The sequence below is a fragment of the Eucalyptus grandis genome, chromosome 6, assembly GCF_016545825.1.
Source record: "Eucalyptus grandis isolate ANBG69807.140 chromosome 6, ASM1654582v1, whole genome shotgun sequence".
NCBI lineage: Eukaryota > Viridiplantae > Streptophyta > Magnoliopsida > Myrtales > Myrtaceae > Eucalyptus > Eucalyptus grandis.
The window spans coordinates 36,691,472-36,707,414 of record NC_052617.1 but is presented as its reverse complement, the minus strand read 5'-3'; the positions used below and the strand labels follow the sequence as shown (position 1 = coordinate 36,707,414).

The 15,943-nt window shown below is 37.8% G+C and overlaps 1 protein-coding gene across 3 annotated transcripts; it reads right to left on the bottom strand.

The window, feature by feature from the left end:
* Positions 1-582: 582 nt before the first annotated feature.
* On the bottom strand, positions 583-14,674 carry LOC104449498 (50S ribosomal protein L18). 3 transcript variants are annotated; one of them, XM_039316089.1, is made up of 2 exons: positions 14,443-14,674; positions 583-1,031 (listed from the first exon to the last, which is right to left on the bottom strand). In XM_039316089.1, the coding sequence occupies exons 1-2, from the start codon at positions 14,611-14,613 to the stop codon at positions 636-638; spliced, it is 567 nt and encodes a 188-aa protein (XP_039172023.1). In that variant the 5' UTR covers positions 14,614-14,674; the 3' UTR covers positions 583-635. The 3 variants fall into 3 exon arrangements, 2 of the variants coding, with proteins under 2 accessions (XP_039172023.1, XP_010061977.1); XM_010063675.3 differs by lacking the exon at positions 14,443-14,674 and adding an exon at positions 2,951-3,196; XR_005552305.1 differs by lacking the exon at positions 14,443-14,674 and adding an exon at positions 2,951-3,086 and having other exon boundaries at positions 920-1,056.
* Positions 14,675-15,943: the final 1,269 nt, after the last annotated feature.

Genomic DNA, 15,943 nt, shown 5'->3' with positions numbered 1-15,943 from the left:
TTCTTGTCATGTTTCTTGCTTTTATGTTTGATAAAATTAGAATGTCATGTGCGTTCGCTTCTGCTTTCATGAGTTTATTATTATATGATAAAAGAGGATGAGAGGGACACGTATGGGGTTTGTCAAGAGAAGCCCACTAATCTAGCTAAGATTAGCAAAGTTGCACCGTATGAAGCAATTTCTGAATACGGAAGGAAGCATGATTGAGCGCCTAAACTCCCAAGGAATTCCAACAGAGATCGATCTTTGCTCACCGGACACGAATGTCACAATTTGCAATTTAGCATATTTCTCTTTCAGGTTTGACTGCTTGTGCACGTTGAATTATTACAGTTCTAAAGGCCAAACAAAACCTCCACTAACTCTGAGTTGCTGATGAATAACGTCTCCTAATTAATTTGGATGCTGTATGCGTTAGCTCTCCAATCACCATTTCCACAACATGGCAGCAAAATAAGCTTTTCATTTTTTGGAGGGTTAGCAACTTTGGCTAGAGAATGACAGCGATGAAAGGCATTGCACAATCCCTCATTTTCTTTTTCTGGTGCAGACAAAGTGCTGCTTCTCACATGGGCAAGGAAATGAAAAAAAAGGACAGATTCACCCGAATTTCATTATCGAATATGAAGAGTGGTTCACACAAAAATAATGCCATTTTCCTTGATAGTATCAAGCACGATCCCCAACTTGCCCTCTATTCTCTCATCCTTTCTTGGTTCATAAGCAATGGCATATACATCGGCATCCTTTGCTCGCTCAGCTATCAGCTGTCCTATTACCCTACAAGCATTGACGTCCGTCAGTGATGGCAAATTGTTCCTGAGATCTCTGGCATTTGTTGTCGCGACAGCCACCACCTTGCTCGTTCCCCGGTGCATCACCTTTGCGTGAACGAACCTCTTTGAGAAGAACACGTTGAGCAGGAATGGCCTCAGGTACATGTCTGTCCTCTGCTTCCATGACTTCCTGTTGGGTCTCTTTGCTAATTCACCACGAGATCTCCGGGTCCAAGCAGACTGAATGAACGATTCCTAGTAATCCAAATAGAACAAATTTCTGCTAAGGCGGAATAGTTATTTTAAGCTCACCAGTAAAAGGAAAAACAGGGCTTTTAGCCTTAGAGTCTGTATCTCAGTCAATATAGCCAAGCTGACTGTGCAGAAAAAAATTAGGAGCATTCTCATGGCTTTATCCTTATAAAAGATACCAAATTCCAAAAGAAAAAGCACTAACCATAGTAAAAGGACATAAAGAAATGTCATCCATGCAAACTCAAAATTTTTTGAACCAAACCATGAGACCGGTTTACAGTGCCCCTCACAATATGGTCTAACAAATAGCTTATGCCCCTGGTTCCTGAATTGTAAGCATGGACAATTGGGACTAATCATCTAGAACATTGTTTGCCCCACTAACAAATGCAAGATTAATCAGGCAATAATTTAGCTAACAAAAGCTCACCACCAACCTAGAGCCATTGTACAACAAAAGCGACCCCAAAAGAATTTACAGTAAACTTAGCATTAGTGAACTATCTGTTTAAAAAAGTAGTTCAGCTTCAAAATAATCATCTACACAACAAGATACAGTTTCTACACAAATTAGCACTATGCATGTTTCGACATCCAAAACACATACACAGAGACATGAAAAAAAAAGAAAAAAAAGAAAAAAAAAAAAAGAGAAGTTTCCAGAAAATATCCTTAAAATAGTCAAATGGCAAAGCAGGACTTTCAATTAGTTGCCAGAGCTGGTCCCGAAAATAAGGTGCCAGAGACTAGAAACAAATCCCTCACCTAATATCCAGGTAAAAACTTCAGCAATTAGCATCTTAAAAAACCTCATCACAAGCTATGACAAGAAACTTCACCCTGGAGCTGCCCTGGATGTTGGGAAAGGCAGCTGTAACAATGATCCTGAGATAGAATCTATGCTCACAGATACACGTGCAAAGTTTCAAGATAAAAAGCCCAATGAAACAAATTAATGTTCTTTCACTTTTGTGTGAATAATAAATACAGGAACCTGGACATTTTAAATTGAGGTACCATAAATTAGATCAACACCCAACTGATTGACAACTAGAAGCATCTTGAGGAGAGGAAAACGATGAGCTATTGTGAATAAAAAGTACAAAGAATTGCAACGTCCCAATTTTACAATCATTAGGGAGGTAAAGTCTTTTTATTGTAGGATCACTGACCACGAATCAAATGTCATCCTGCTAGTCTGCAACTGTACAGTAAGCAGGGTGTACTGGAATTCTTCAAGGCAGCAGCCAGACACTTCACAGAACATTTTCATCTATTCATTTTAAAGGTGTGTAAGCCATTCTCTATGCCACTGAGGCTCCAAGGAATCCACCTTATACACGAGCAAGTCTCTCTCCCCGGTTTTTCCAACGAATTGGCCAACAAGGTCACATGTGCTGGCTTTTAGCTGCACAATTCAACTTTCCAACAGTATTGTGCTCGCAGAAACTACGGATTTCAAGCGCACTCTTGGACAGGGCGCTTTCTAGAAAGAAAATCGAATCGATTCGCAACATTAACCATGAGTCTTGCTGCGAACGATGACTGCAGTCTCAAACAAAACCTTTGCAATCCAATTTAATGGCTGAGCTGAGTTTCCATCGACCATTGCAACCCAATCTCCGATGATTCCACAAACAACTCAGGAGCATAAGATTTCCATCCAATCATCATCATCTAAGAGCAACAAATTGAAAGGATTTGACTGGTTTCGCCCTAAGAAATGACAAAGCTCCAACCTTGCACTCACTTTTGGGTAAAAGGAATAAGCTTTCACGTTACCCGACAAAGTTCCAGCCGGAAACAGTGTCATCATTAACTAATCAGTCGACCCATTTCTCATTTTTCGTGTGAGATTCGCAAGGAGCGATGCGAAGGAGTCAAGAACGGGTGGGGGGATGAACGAGTTCGGCGTTTACCTTGGGAAGAGCGGGTTTAGAGGCGACGGAGAGAGAGGCCCTGAGGTCCGCAGTTGGGAACGAAGAAGCCCAGGAGAGCGAACTGGGTCGTCTGCACGAGGCCGACCGCGTCGCGTCGGGGCGGAGAGGAGAGCAGTGGGTTCGCGATGAAGCCACCACGACGCACGCCATCGTCTTCTACGGGTGCGCTCCTGCCGGTGATGGTCTCTCTCTCTCTCTCTGTCTCGCTCTCTCTCCTCACGACAGAAGACGGCTACTTCCTAGATTATAGTCGTATTTGTTTTTTTTTTTTGCATTTTAAATATCAAAAAATAACTTATCGCCATTATGGAATTTTTCTTGGATATTTCAATCGTTTAAAAATAATTGAAAGTATTTTTTTATTATAGAAATTATGATAGTCATGAAAGCCATTATTCTATAATGGATTTGTAACATTTTACAATGGTTTAATTATGGTTATGTAATGGTCTTGATTGCAATCCATTTCGTAACGGTTGTATATGGGCTTTATAATGGCTGTGTAATGGTTTTTGATTTTTTTCTTCATAAACCATCTATTATATTATAACGACTTTTTAACAGTCATCAATTCATTAATTATCAAGAAATTTATTATTTCTTGAGTTTTAATAAGGCAAATTCCAAAAAAAAAAAAGGCTCAAGTGTTATTATTTTCTCAAATAAGTGCATGAACTGAACTTTGTTTCAAATAAGAACTTGAAATGTTATCACTTTTTCAAATAAGAGTCTAAAGTGGATCTTGTATCAACTGAGAACCTGACTTAGTTATATCTGTTTTAAATAAAGGCCCGAAATGGTTATGTTCGTTTCAAATAAGAACCTGACTTTCCAGTGATAAGGGATATTTTCGTCATTTGATATTTTCCCATTTTTTTCTTCATTTTCTTTTTTGGTTCTTCTTCTTCTTCTTCCTCTTTGCTGGTGGCCGGAGGGCTGGGTAAGGGTTGCCCTTGTTAGCGAGGGCCACCCACGCCGGCCACAAGTGAGGCAATCCTCATCGTTGGGCCATCCATGAAGTCGGTCCTTGCCCGTGGCTGGCGAGGGTTGGGTGACCTCATTGGCTACTAGTAAGGGTGGCAAGGCCTCGACAACCCTTGCTTGCAACCGGCGGGTTGTCGCCCATTGGCAAGGGTGGTCGAGCCCTCTTGAGGGCGAGCAGGCGACCCTCACCGGATTTGGTGAGGGTGGCTCACGCTCGCGATAGGCAGGGGCTTGTAGTCTCTTGCCGGCCCTTACCAACAGCTAGCAAGGTCGTCTAACCCTTGCGGATGGCCCTAGGGCGAGGGTTGCCTCACTTGTGTTTGGCGTGGGTGATTCTTGCCCAGCCCTTTGTGGGTATTGTCAGTGGCTAGCCACGACAAAGAGGAAGATCAAGAACCAAAAAAAAAAAAAGGAAAGAAAAAAAAAAGATATTAAATTGATTCAATTGAGGAGAGTAGGGGGATTGAGCTTCTAAATTAGAGTGTGAAAAATGAAAGCTATGTGAGTTTCCCTTATGTTAAGATTAATATTGCATTTTTCATCAAGTGTATTATGTGAGGTTAATAAGCGTATAATAGGATATTGTTTGAGGTTAAATTTGTAAAGGATCCAACCGTCATGGATAATAAGTACTTCGAGAACTATACAATCATTAAAATAAGATAGGGTTGTTGAGGTCTTTTAGAGTACCAAGCAATTATTCATTATATAAAAACAAATCCATGGCAGTAGAGGATTGAGGGATAGACATTAAACAATGCATATGCATATTATTGGCCTGATAGAAAATGTATGAATGAGTCATATGTTATGGCATCCTTTATGGTGACTGGGTAGCAGTAATTTTGAGAGGAAGATGGTGGCATATGCTAATTCAGCTAAGTTAAGCAGAATATACAGCTCATGCTACAATCGACTATAATTGTACGGTTAGGATGTAGACATAGAAATCTACCTTAAAGGAAATCATCACAATACGGCAACCGCTATCCACACGAGTTGAAGTTTATGGGAAATAGTATAATTGGTAGGTTCCGTTATAATTTATTTTCTGTGCAAACATGGCAATGTGTATCCCAAATAATTACTTAAGTATGCGGGAAAATTAAATGCCAGCCGTTGGATCGTTGGTAGCCAACAACAATTATATCAAACATGATTATTAGGTGTATATAGTAAATAGTCAAAAGCACAAAAAAGATATCGAGTAATTTTTTAACCATGAAGAGGTTCACGTTTAAACAAATAAGACGCACCCTACTTCTAAGACGAATGGCAAATCGCATGGACTTTTATTTTTAATTTGATTTATGTATGTTGAAAGCATATTTAAGCTAATGAAGTGTTCATTTCAATATGTCATTGTCGTCTAAACTTGTTAAAGGAGAATATAAACACTGATTTATGATAAACACCGAGATAATTTCCGACTTGAGATTCTAATGTGTCTGTCGCAAACTAGAAGGATTTACTCATATTTCCTTATTCGAGGTTGAATTTGAAAGACTGACATAACTATCGTAGAGCTAGAAATTTGAAAATAAAATAAAATAAAATGGAATGCTACAAGAATAGTCTCTGATATTTATCCAATTTTCAAACTGGATACTAAACGTTTAAAAGAGTTCATATTTGAGCAACTAAAGTATAATATTTATTATCACCACACTACTGCAGAATTATGATTAGTTGTCGAACTAAGAGAAAATTTAGTGTCATTTGAATTTCAATGTTCTTTGGTTAAATTAATTTATGTAAAAGCACTGTCATGTTACGAAACTCACTATGTAGAGTAACTCTACGTATTCAAGGCCTCAACTAGGAGAGCTCTTAGCGCAAGTACAGGACACATAGCGTGGTAAATACGCTTCACGAGCTAGAGCATGCGCATAAGTTCAGAAAGCAAGGCAACGAAATATCTGTCATTAGGGAAAGAGAAGACTGTATAATCAACCCATGGAATAATATATAAAGGATAAGTTATTTTTGCATAATATGGAGGAAAGCTCTTGTACACACACCATACAAAATGACCGCCTCTCACACAAATTTACATCAGATACATGAAACGTGGAAACCATCGATCATTTAATAGTCCGCTTTTATGAGACAAAATTCCACGCGGACTAGAACATGGAACCGAAGCCAACCTCGCGCTCTCTAACCCACCATAGGATATGCACGGGGACGTCCACCGTAATCTGTAGCTTCATAGCCATGCGGCTACTGAGATGGCCAATATGGGGACTGCATTGGGCTAGATAGCACTTGAGGACCATCCGTAGAGAGATCTTACCAGGGTGGAAGCATTTCTTTTGGTGAATCACTGATCCAACTTTTAATTACATGATGCAAGGTTGGAGTATGTGAGATATGATTGTTTGATTGATGTCGAAGGAGAATTCCAAATATACGAGTGAGATATGATACCTAAAACTTTGTTTCGTACGCATCGCTTAGGACTTGCTTTGAAGCACTCAAAGGGCTAGTAAAAAGGAAGAAGAAAGTCAGTTGGCTATGGCGTGGAGCACCAAAAGATGAAGGGCTCTATAAATAGGTAAGTAATTAGTCATGTTCATTATTGGTGTGGATACACTTGCCCAATTTGCATTTGACAAATTCCCATACTAAGAGATATTATCAATGGCAAGTTTTATTAGAGCTCGTTTTCTCTAGAAACATGACCATATACATCCCTTTGGTGATTACTTAATTAGTTGAAAAAAATTAAAATCTAGACCGCTAGATTATCAATGATTTTGATGGGTGAATAGATCGATGGCAAATTCGAAATATGAAACATTACTATTAGATGTACCCAACAAAGCCTTATGGCACGTAGATAAATCTCTATTTATTTGCTGGAAGTTATGTTCGTTATATCGAGCCTCATTTCTTTCCAATTATACATTAATGTAGTTGCACTTACCATTGATTGGAAAGAATCAGGACAGCAATTAAACTCAGCCTTTTTTTGGCGATCATCTCGGCCACGGCGGCGTGGAACCTGGAGCATGCACAACTCCTGTTAGCAATATTAGGGTATTGAGATATGTCTTAGAGATATTTATGATATTTCCTCTTATTTCAATTTCTCTCTTGATTTCTTGTTGATTTTCTCTATCTAAGCCTATAAATAGGCTTTCCATGTACTCATTTCAATATATCGAGATAATCGAAAATTCCTCAATTCTGTTGTCTATTTTATATTCAACTACTCTGAAGTCGCCCGGAATTTTTCTTTGAAAGTTGTGATTGACTCCACTTTGATTTTTCGAGAGAGCGAGGGGAGCAATGTGGAAGGATTAGGGTCTGCGCAGGTGAAGTGCACGCGAGGTCTGGAGAGGAAGACGATCGTGATCTCGTAGGGTCCCGAGGCAGTGGCGTGCCCGGTCTATACCGACTTCGGAGCTCCGTTGAAGAGGCGGTGCAGCACGAGGTTGTTGCTCAAGAACTTCGGAAAATCCGATCCCGGAGCCCAGGACGCCGAGTCTTTCAAGCAGGGAATGCCAGCGGGCACTTGGGGCTCGATGAGTGGCGTGAAGATGAACTCTGGCTTGGGCACATAAGGGAATAAGTTCCTGATGTTCTAAGTTGAGGACAGGAGGACAGAACTGAAGGAGGGTGCTGCAAGTTTATCTAAAGAAGATAAATAGTAGAAAAAAAATGAAAAGTAAAAAACTAAAAATATTAAAAAAGATAAAGAAAAACGTGGCCATTTTGTCTAAAATATTCTATATCAAATTGTCAGCTATACTATGTATGATGGCCGGCGGTGGCCATCAGCATTCGGGCAAAGATTAGGCCGAAAAACTACATTAGAATATAATCAAAAGGTTTATAGCTAAATTAGTCAAATTAAAAAATTTATGATAGAATTAACAGCCATGCAATAGTTTTAAGAATGATTGGATAATTATCTTATGCAAATTCGGTCTAATTGTAAAGAAAGCTAATCTTTTGTGCAATAAGGAGAGTGCTTCCTAATTTTATGATCCCTTTCCTAAGATATTGTTTTGAGATATTTTGCCAATACATAAATAAAGAGAGGAAAGTAAACTTCTTTTTAAATAAAATTAAATGTAAATAATAACTCAATAACATTTTATAGTATAGTCTCTTGTTTTCTTCACAGAATTGTGTATAAACTCTCAAGAAAATATTACTTTAAGAGAAACAACAATATTTTACTTGTTCTAAAGGCTAATATGATGATAGAACATGTTCTATAGTACTAAAATTTGAACTCTTCTATATTACATATGAAGAATAGGGCGTGTCTTGTTGTTTGTGTTCGAGTATATTGCTAACTTTATATGAAAAGTTATTGCATGTATCCAACGCAAGCATTTCAAGTCGATTCGAAATCTCATTCTTATTTCCAATAGATATACATGTGTAATAGGTGGTTTGTAAACCCAGATAACATCTACTTAAGGTGATAAAATGAGGTCACATATTATCTAAAAGTTTCTTTCATCTGGGCAAGATTAAATATATGGCGGGTTACTTGATATATTGTTGATCAAAAGAAGAATAAACGGCTATTTGAGAATTTATCACTTTGGTACTTCTTATGAATCAATTAGAAATATCTATAACACTTCAAAGGAACATATTTATAGAGATCTTTGTCAGAATTTTGTTGAATAGATAAAAGTATGACAAAAAAGGTATGCCAAACTTGTCAATAGTCAAGCTAGTTTGCGGAATTAACTTGACCATTGCTTGAGATTCATATTACATGTTTCACTAGTGAGACCAAAATATATATATATATATATTAGAACTAGTTATGTCTGGAGTATGTTATAATTTATTTTCTGTGCAAACTTGGCAATGTGCATCCCAAATGATTACTTAAATATGGGGTAAAATTAAATTCCAGCCGTTAGATTGTCGGTAACCAACAACAATTATATGAAACATGGTTATTAGGTGTATGTAGTAAATACAACAAGGGAAAGTGATAAGCTGAAGGTACTGTCACCATTGGAATAATGACGGTGCAGCCTGCATCGTGTATTTTGTTAAGGACACCGAATGACTTGCTTGTCCAGTCTAGTAGGATATCAATGGGGATCCCTCGGTGAAAAAAAGATTTGGGTACTTGAGGCCCCACATTAACTTTCCATGTTACTCTGCATTGCATTGCACTGCTTTGCAAAGGGGAAAGAGAGAGAGTCCTTGGGATGCGACAGTTGCTTGCCAATTGCATTTCCATTTAGCGTGCGGTCAATATGGCACCGTTATTCATAAGGAATAACCGTACCGTCACTGCCGCAACACCTTACAAAAAATTATAAGAAAGTTATCGAGTAATATTTCTTACCATGCATAGGTTCACGTTAAAGTAAATGCACCCTGCTTCTAAAATGATTGGCAAATAGCACGAACTTTGCTTAGAAAAAGAATAGTTCATTCGTCTTTGTACTGCTTGTTAAATATTATATTTGATATACCAAATTTGTTTGTACTATGAGTAAGTCCATATTGGCGCATGGTTGTTTTTACCCCTTCTCGATAATTCCATGAATGGGTGTGTGATATGTTTTTCTGATAGAATTTTAAGATTACAAAAAAGAAAAAAGAACACACACATATTTATTTTGAAAATATCGAAATATGAATATAGAAGAGAGCATACAGAAATGGCCCCTCAAAATTGATCCATTTTATTTTTAATTTGATTTCTGTATGTTGAAAGCATATTTGAGCTAATGAAGTATTCATTTCAATATGTCATTGTCTCCTAAACTCATTTTCGGAGATTCTAAATGCTGATTTATGATAAACACTGGGATAATTTCTGACTTAAGGCTCTAATGTGTCTATTGCGAACTAGAAGGATTTGCTCACATTTCTTTATATGGGGTTAAATTTGAAGGACCAACATAACTATGTAGAGCCAAAGGTTTGAAATCAAAAAAATGGAAAGCTGCAAGAATAGCCTCTGATATTTATACAATTTTCAGATTGGATAAATGTTTAAAAGAGTTCATGTTTGAGCAATTGAAGTGTATTATATATTATGACCACACTTATTGCAGAATTATGATTAGTTGTCGAATTAAGAGAAAATTTACTATAATTTAAATTGGGATTTTTGGTTAAACTAATTTACATAAAAGCATCGTCGTGTTACGAGACTCATTAGGTAGAATAACTCTACGAATTCGAGGCCTCAATTAGAAGAGCTCTTAGCATAAGTACAAGACTCATCGCGTGGTATATATGCTTCACGAGCTAGAGCATATGCATAAGTTCATAAGGATAAGTTCTTTTTGTATTATATGGAGGAAAGCTCTCTTACACTCACCATACAAAATGACCAGCTCTCATAAAATTTTACATAAGATACATGAAACGCAGAACCCATCAGCCATTTAACTTGTTCCCATGTTCTCTTCCTCTATGATTATTCAGTAGCAATCCACTTTTATGAGACAAAATTCTATGCGGAGTACAACATGGAGCCAAAAACCAACCTAACGCTCTCTAATCCATCATAGGATATGCAAGCCACGAGGATATACATCGTAATTCTTAGCTCTATATCCATGTGGTTGCTGAGTCGGCTGTTGTGGGGACTGCATTGGGCGAGATAGAACTTGAGGACCATTCGTAGAGATAAAGTAGCATTTCGATCTTTTGGAGACTTCTCTACTACTAGAATTCTTTCCTGTCGTCCCCAGTGCTCCGTGCTATTATACAGAATACAAACCAAGGATATCATAATCAACGAGAGAGAGAGAGGGGAGAGAGAGAGAGAGAGAGAGAGAGAGAGAGATCTTACCAGGGTTGAAGCATTTTTCTGGTGAATCACTGATCCGATTTTTAATTACATGGTGCAAGGTTGGAGTATGTGAGACATGATTGTTGGATACATGTCAAAGGAGAATTCCAAAGATGAGAGTGAGGTATGATGCCCAAAACTTTGTTTCGTATGCATCACTCAGGACTTGATTTGAAGCATTTTTTTGGTGAATCACTGATCCGATTTTTAATTACATGGTGCAAGGTTGGGGTATGTGAGACATGATTGTTGGATGCATGTCAAAGGAGAATTCCAAAGATGAGAGTGAGGTATGATGCCCAAAACTTTGTTTCGTATGCATCGCTCAGGACTTGATTTGAAGCATTCAAAGGACTAGTAAAAAAGAAGAAGAAAGTCAGTTGGCTATGGCGTGGAGCACCAAAAGATGAAGGGCTCTATAAATAGGTAAGTAATTAGTCATGTTCATTATTGGTGCGGATACACTTGCCCAATTTGCATTTGACAAATTCCCATACTAAGACATATTATGAATGGCAAGTTTTGTTAGAGCTTGTTTTCTCTAAAAACGTGACCATATATGTCCCTTTGGCGATTATTTAATCAGTTGAAAAAAACTAAAATCTACACCATTAGATTATCAATGATTTTGTTGGGTCAATACATGGATGACAAATTCGAAATATAAAACATGACTATTAGATACACCCAATAAAGCCTTATGGCACGCAGATAAAGCTCTATTTATTCGCTAGAAGTTATGGTCGTTATATTGAGCCCATTTCATCCCAATTTATTCGCTGGAAGTTATGGTCGTTATATTGAGCCCATTTCATCGCAATTATACATTAACGTAGTTGCACTTACCATTGATTGGAAAGATTCCAGACAGCAATTAAACTCAGCCTTTTTTTGGCGATCATCTCGGCCACGATGGCATGAAACCTGGAGCCTGCACAACTCCTATTCGCAATATTAGGATATTTAGATATCTTTTAGAGATATTTAGGATATTTCCTCTTATTTCAATATCTCTTTTGATTATACAAATCTGATCTGATTTACCTTGGTTTTCTCTATCTAAGCCTATAAAGAAGCTTTTCATGTACTATTTTCCGTATATCAAAATATACCGAAAATTCCTTAATTCTTTTCTATTTTATATTCAACTACTCTGAAGTCGCCTGGAATTTCTCTTTGAATGTCGTGATTGACTCCACTTTGAATTTTCGAGAGGACGAGGTGCACAATGTGGAGAGGGATTAGGGTCTGGCAGGCGGAGTGCAGGCGAGGTCTGGGGAGGAAGATGATCGGGATCTCGAAGGGTCCCGGGGCAGTGGGGTGGCAGGTCCATTCCGACTTGGGAGCTCCGTTGAAGAGGCAGTGCAACACGAGGCTGTGACTCGACAACTTCCAAAAATCCGATCCCGAAGCCTAGGACGCCGAGTCTTTCAAGCAGGGAATGGCAGCTTGCACGTGGGGCTCAGTGAGCGGCGTGAAGATGAACTCGGGCTTGGGCACAGAAGGGACTAAAAGTTCCTAAAGTTCTAAGTTGAAGATTGGAGGACGGAACTGAAGGAGGGTGCTGCAAGTTCAACTAAACAAGATAAATAGTAGCAAAAAAAAAAGAACGAAAAAAAACTAAAATTATTAAAAAAAGAAGGTTGTTTTGTCTAAAATTGTCTATGTCAAATTGTTAGCTGTACTATTTACATTAGCCAGCGGTGACCATCAACATTCAAGGAAAAATTTTGCGGAAGAACTATATTCAAATATGGTCAAAATGTTTAAAACTAAATTGGTTAAATTTAAAAGTTTATGATAGATTTGACCGTATAATAGTTTTAACATTGATTGGGTAATTATCTTACATAAATTTCATCTAATTGTAAAGAAAGCTAATCTTTTGTTGGATAAGAAGAGTGCTTCCTAATTTTATGATCTCTTTCCTAAGTATTGCTTGAGTTTTTTTTTTTTTTTGGCCAATACATAAATAAATAGAGAAAAGTAAACTTCGCTTTAAATAAAATTAAGCATAACTAATAACATCAATAACATTTTTACAGTACAATCTCTTGTTTTCTTTATAGAATTGTGTATAAACTCTTATTACTTTAAGGGAAACGACAATATTTCAATTGTTCTATAGGGCTAATATGATGATAGAACATTGTTTGCACCACTAACAAATGCAAGATTAATCAGGGAATAATTTAGCTAACAAAAGCTCACCACCAACCTAGAGCCATTGTACAACAAAAGCGACCCCAAAAGAATTTACAGTAAACTTAGCATTAGTGAACTATCTGTTTAAAAAAGTAGTTCAGCTTCAAAATAATCATCTACACAACATGATACAGTTTCTACACAAATTGGCACTATGCTTGTTTCGACATCCAAAACACATACACAGAGACATGAAAAAAAGAAGAAGAAAGAAAGAGAAGTTTCCAGAAAATATCCTTAAAATAGTCAAATAGCAAAGCAGGACTTTCAATTAGTTGCCAGAGCTGGTCCCGAAAAGGTGCCAGAGACTAGAAACCAGTCCCTCACCTAATATCCAGGTAAAAACTTCAGCAATTAGCATCTTAAAAAGCCTCATCATAAGCTATGTGAAGAAACTTCACCCTGGAGCTGCCCTGGATGTTGGGAAAGGCAGCTGTAACAATGATCCGGAGAGAGAATCTATGCTCACAGATACACGTGAAAAGTTTCAAGATAAAAAAAAATCAGTGAAACAAATTAATGTTCTTTCACTTTTGTGTGAATAATAAATACAGGAACCTGGACATTTTAAATGGAGGTACCATAAATTAGATCAACACCCAACTGATTGACAACTAGAAGCATCTTGAGGAGAGGAAAACGATGAGCTATTGTGAATAAAAAGTACAAAGAATTGCGACATCCCAATTTTACAATCATTAGGGAGGTAAAGTCTTTTTATTGTAGGATCACTGACCGCGAATCAAATGTCATCCTGCTAGTCAGCAACTGTACAGTAAGCAGGGTGTACTGGAATTCTTCAAAGCAGCAGCCAGACACTTCACAGAACATTTTCATCTATTCATTTTAAAGGTGTGTAAGCCATTCTCTATGCCACTGAGGCTCCAAGGGATCCACCTTATACACGAGCAAGTCTCTCTCCCCGGTTTTTCTGACGAATTGGTCAACAAGGTCACATGTGCTGGCTTTTAGCTGCACAATTCAACTTTCCAACAGTATTGTGCTCGCAGAAACTACGGATTTCAAGCGCACTCTTGGACAGTGCGCTTTCTAGAAAGAAAATCGAACCGATTTGCAACCTTAACGATGAGTCTTGCTGCGAACGACGACGACTGCAGTCTCAAACAAAACCTCTGCAATCCAATTCAATGGCTGAGCTGAGTTTCCATCGACCACTGCAACCCAATCTCCAATGATTCCACAAACAACTCAGGAGCATAAGATTTCCATCCAATCATCATCATCTAAGAGCAACAAATTGAAAAGGTTTGACAGGTTTCACCCTAAGAAATGACAAAGCTCCGACCTTGCACTCACTTTTGGGTGAAAGGAATAAGCCTTCGCGTTACCCGACAACGTTCCAGCCGGAAACAGTGTCATCATTAACTAATCAGTCGACACATTTCTCATTTTTCGTGTGGGATTCGCAAGGAGCGATGCGAAGGAGTCAAGAACGGGTGGGGGGATGAACGAGTTCGGCGTTTACCTTGGGAAGAGCGGGTTTAGAGGCGACGGAGAGAGAGGCCCTGAGGTCCGCAGTCGGGAACGAAGAAGCCCAGGAGAGCGAACTGGGTCGTCTGCACGAGGCCGACCGCGTCGCGTCGGGGCGGAGAGGAGAGCAGTGGGTTCGCGATGAAGCCACCACGACGCACGCCATCGTCTTCTACGGGTGCGCTCCTGCCGGTGATGGTCTCTCTCTCTCTCTCTGTCTCGCTCTCTCCTCACGACAGAAGACGGCTACTTCCTAGATTATAGTCGTATTTGTTTTGTTTTGTTTTTTTTTCTTTTTGCATTTTAAATATCAAAAAATAACTTATCACCATTATGGAATTTTTCTTGGATATTTCAATCGTTTTAAAATAATTGAAAGTATTTTTTTATTATAGAAATTATGATAGTCATGAAAGCCATTATTCTATGGGTTAATACCTTGAAAAACCCCAAACTGGTACACTTATGACAAATTTACCCCAAACTACTTTTTTTGACCACCAAAAACCCCAAACTAGTATACCTTTGCAAATTTACCCCAAACTGGTACACTTATGACAAATTTACCCTATGTTAGTTTTCGTTAAAGTTTATTATCAAATTATTAAATTAAATGACACGTGACAGTTAACCGGTATACCAATTTAGGATTTTACGCTCCGTTTGTCACAATTTACAATTTTTGTGATTTTTCTGTGGTATTAATCCAATTTAGCATAAGGTATATTTGTCACAAATTTACCAGTTTAGGGTTTTTTACAATCGAATAAATTAGTTTGGGGTAAATTAATCATAAATGTACGAGTTTAGGGTTTTTTATAGTCAATCAGGGTAAATTTGTCATATGTTTACCAGTTTGGGGTTTTTCATGGTCAAAAAAATAGTTTTGGGTAAATTTGTCACAAGTGTACCAGTTTGGGGTTTTTCAGGGTATTAACACTTATTCTATAATGGATTTGTAACATTTTACAATGGTTTAATTATGGTTATGTAATGGTCTTGATTGCAATCCATTTCGTAACGGTTGTATATGGGCTTTATAATGGCCGTGTAATGGTTTTTGATTTTTTTCTTCATAAACCATCTATTATATTATAATGACTTTTTAACAATCATCAATTCATTAATTATCAAGAAATTTATTATTTCTTGAGTTTTAATAGGGCAAATTCCAAAAAAAAAAACAAGGCCCGAAGTGTTATTATTTTCTCAAATAAGTGCATGAACTGAACTTTGTTTCAAATAAGAACTTGAAATGTTATCACTTTCTCAAATAAGATATCAACTGAGAACTTGACTTAGTTATATCTGTTTTAAATAAAGGCCCAAAATGGTTATGTTCGTTTCAAATAAGAACCTGACTTTCTAGTGCTAAGGGATATTTTCGTCATTTGATATTTTCCCATTTTTTTCTTCATTTTCTTTTTTGGTTCTTCTTCTTCCTCTTTGCTGGTGGAGGGTTGGGTAAGGGTTGCCCTTGTCAGTGAGGGCCACAC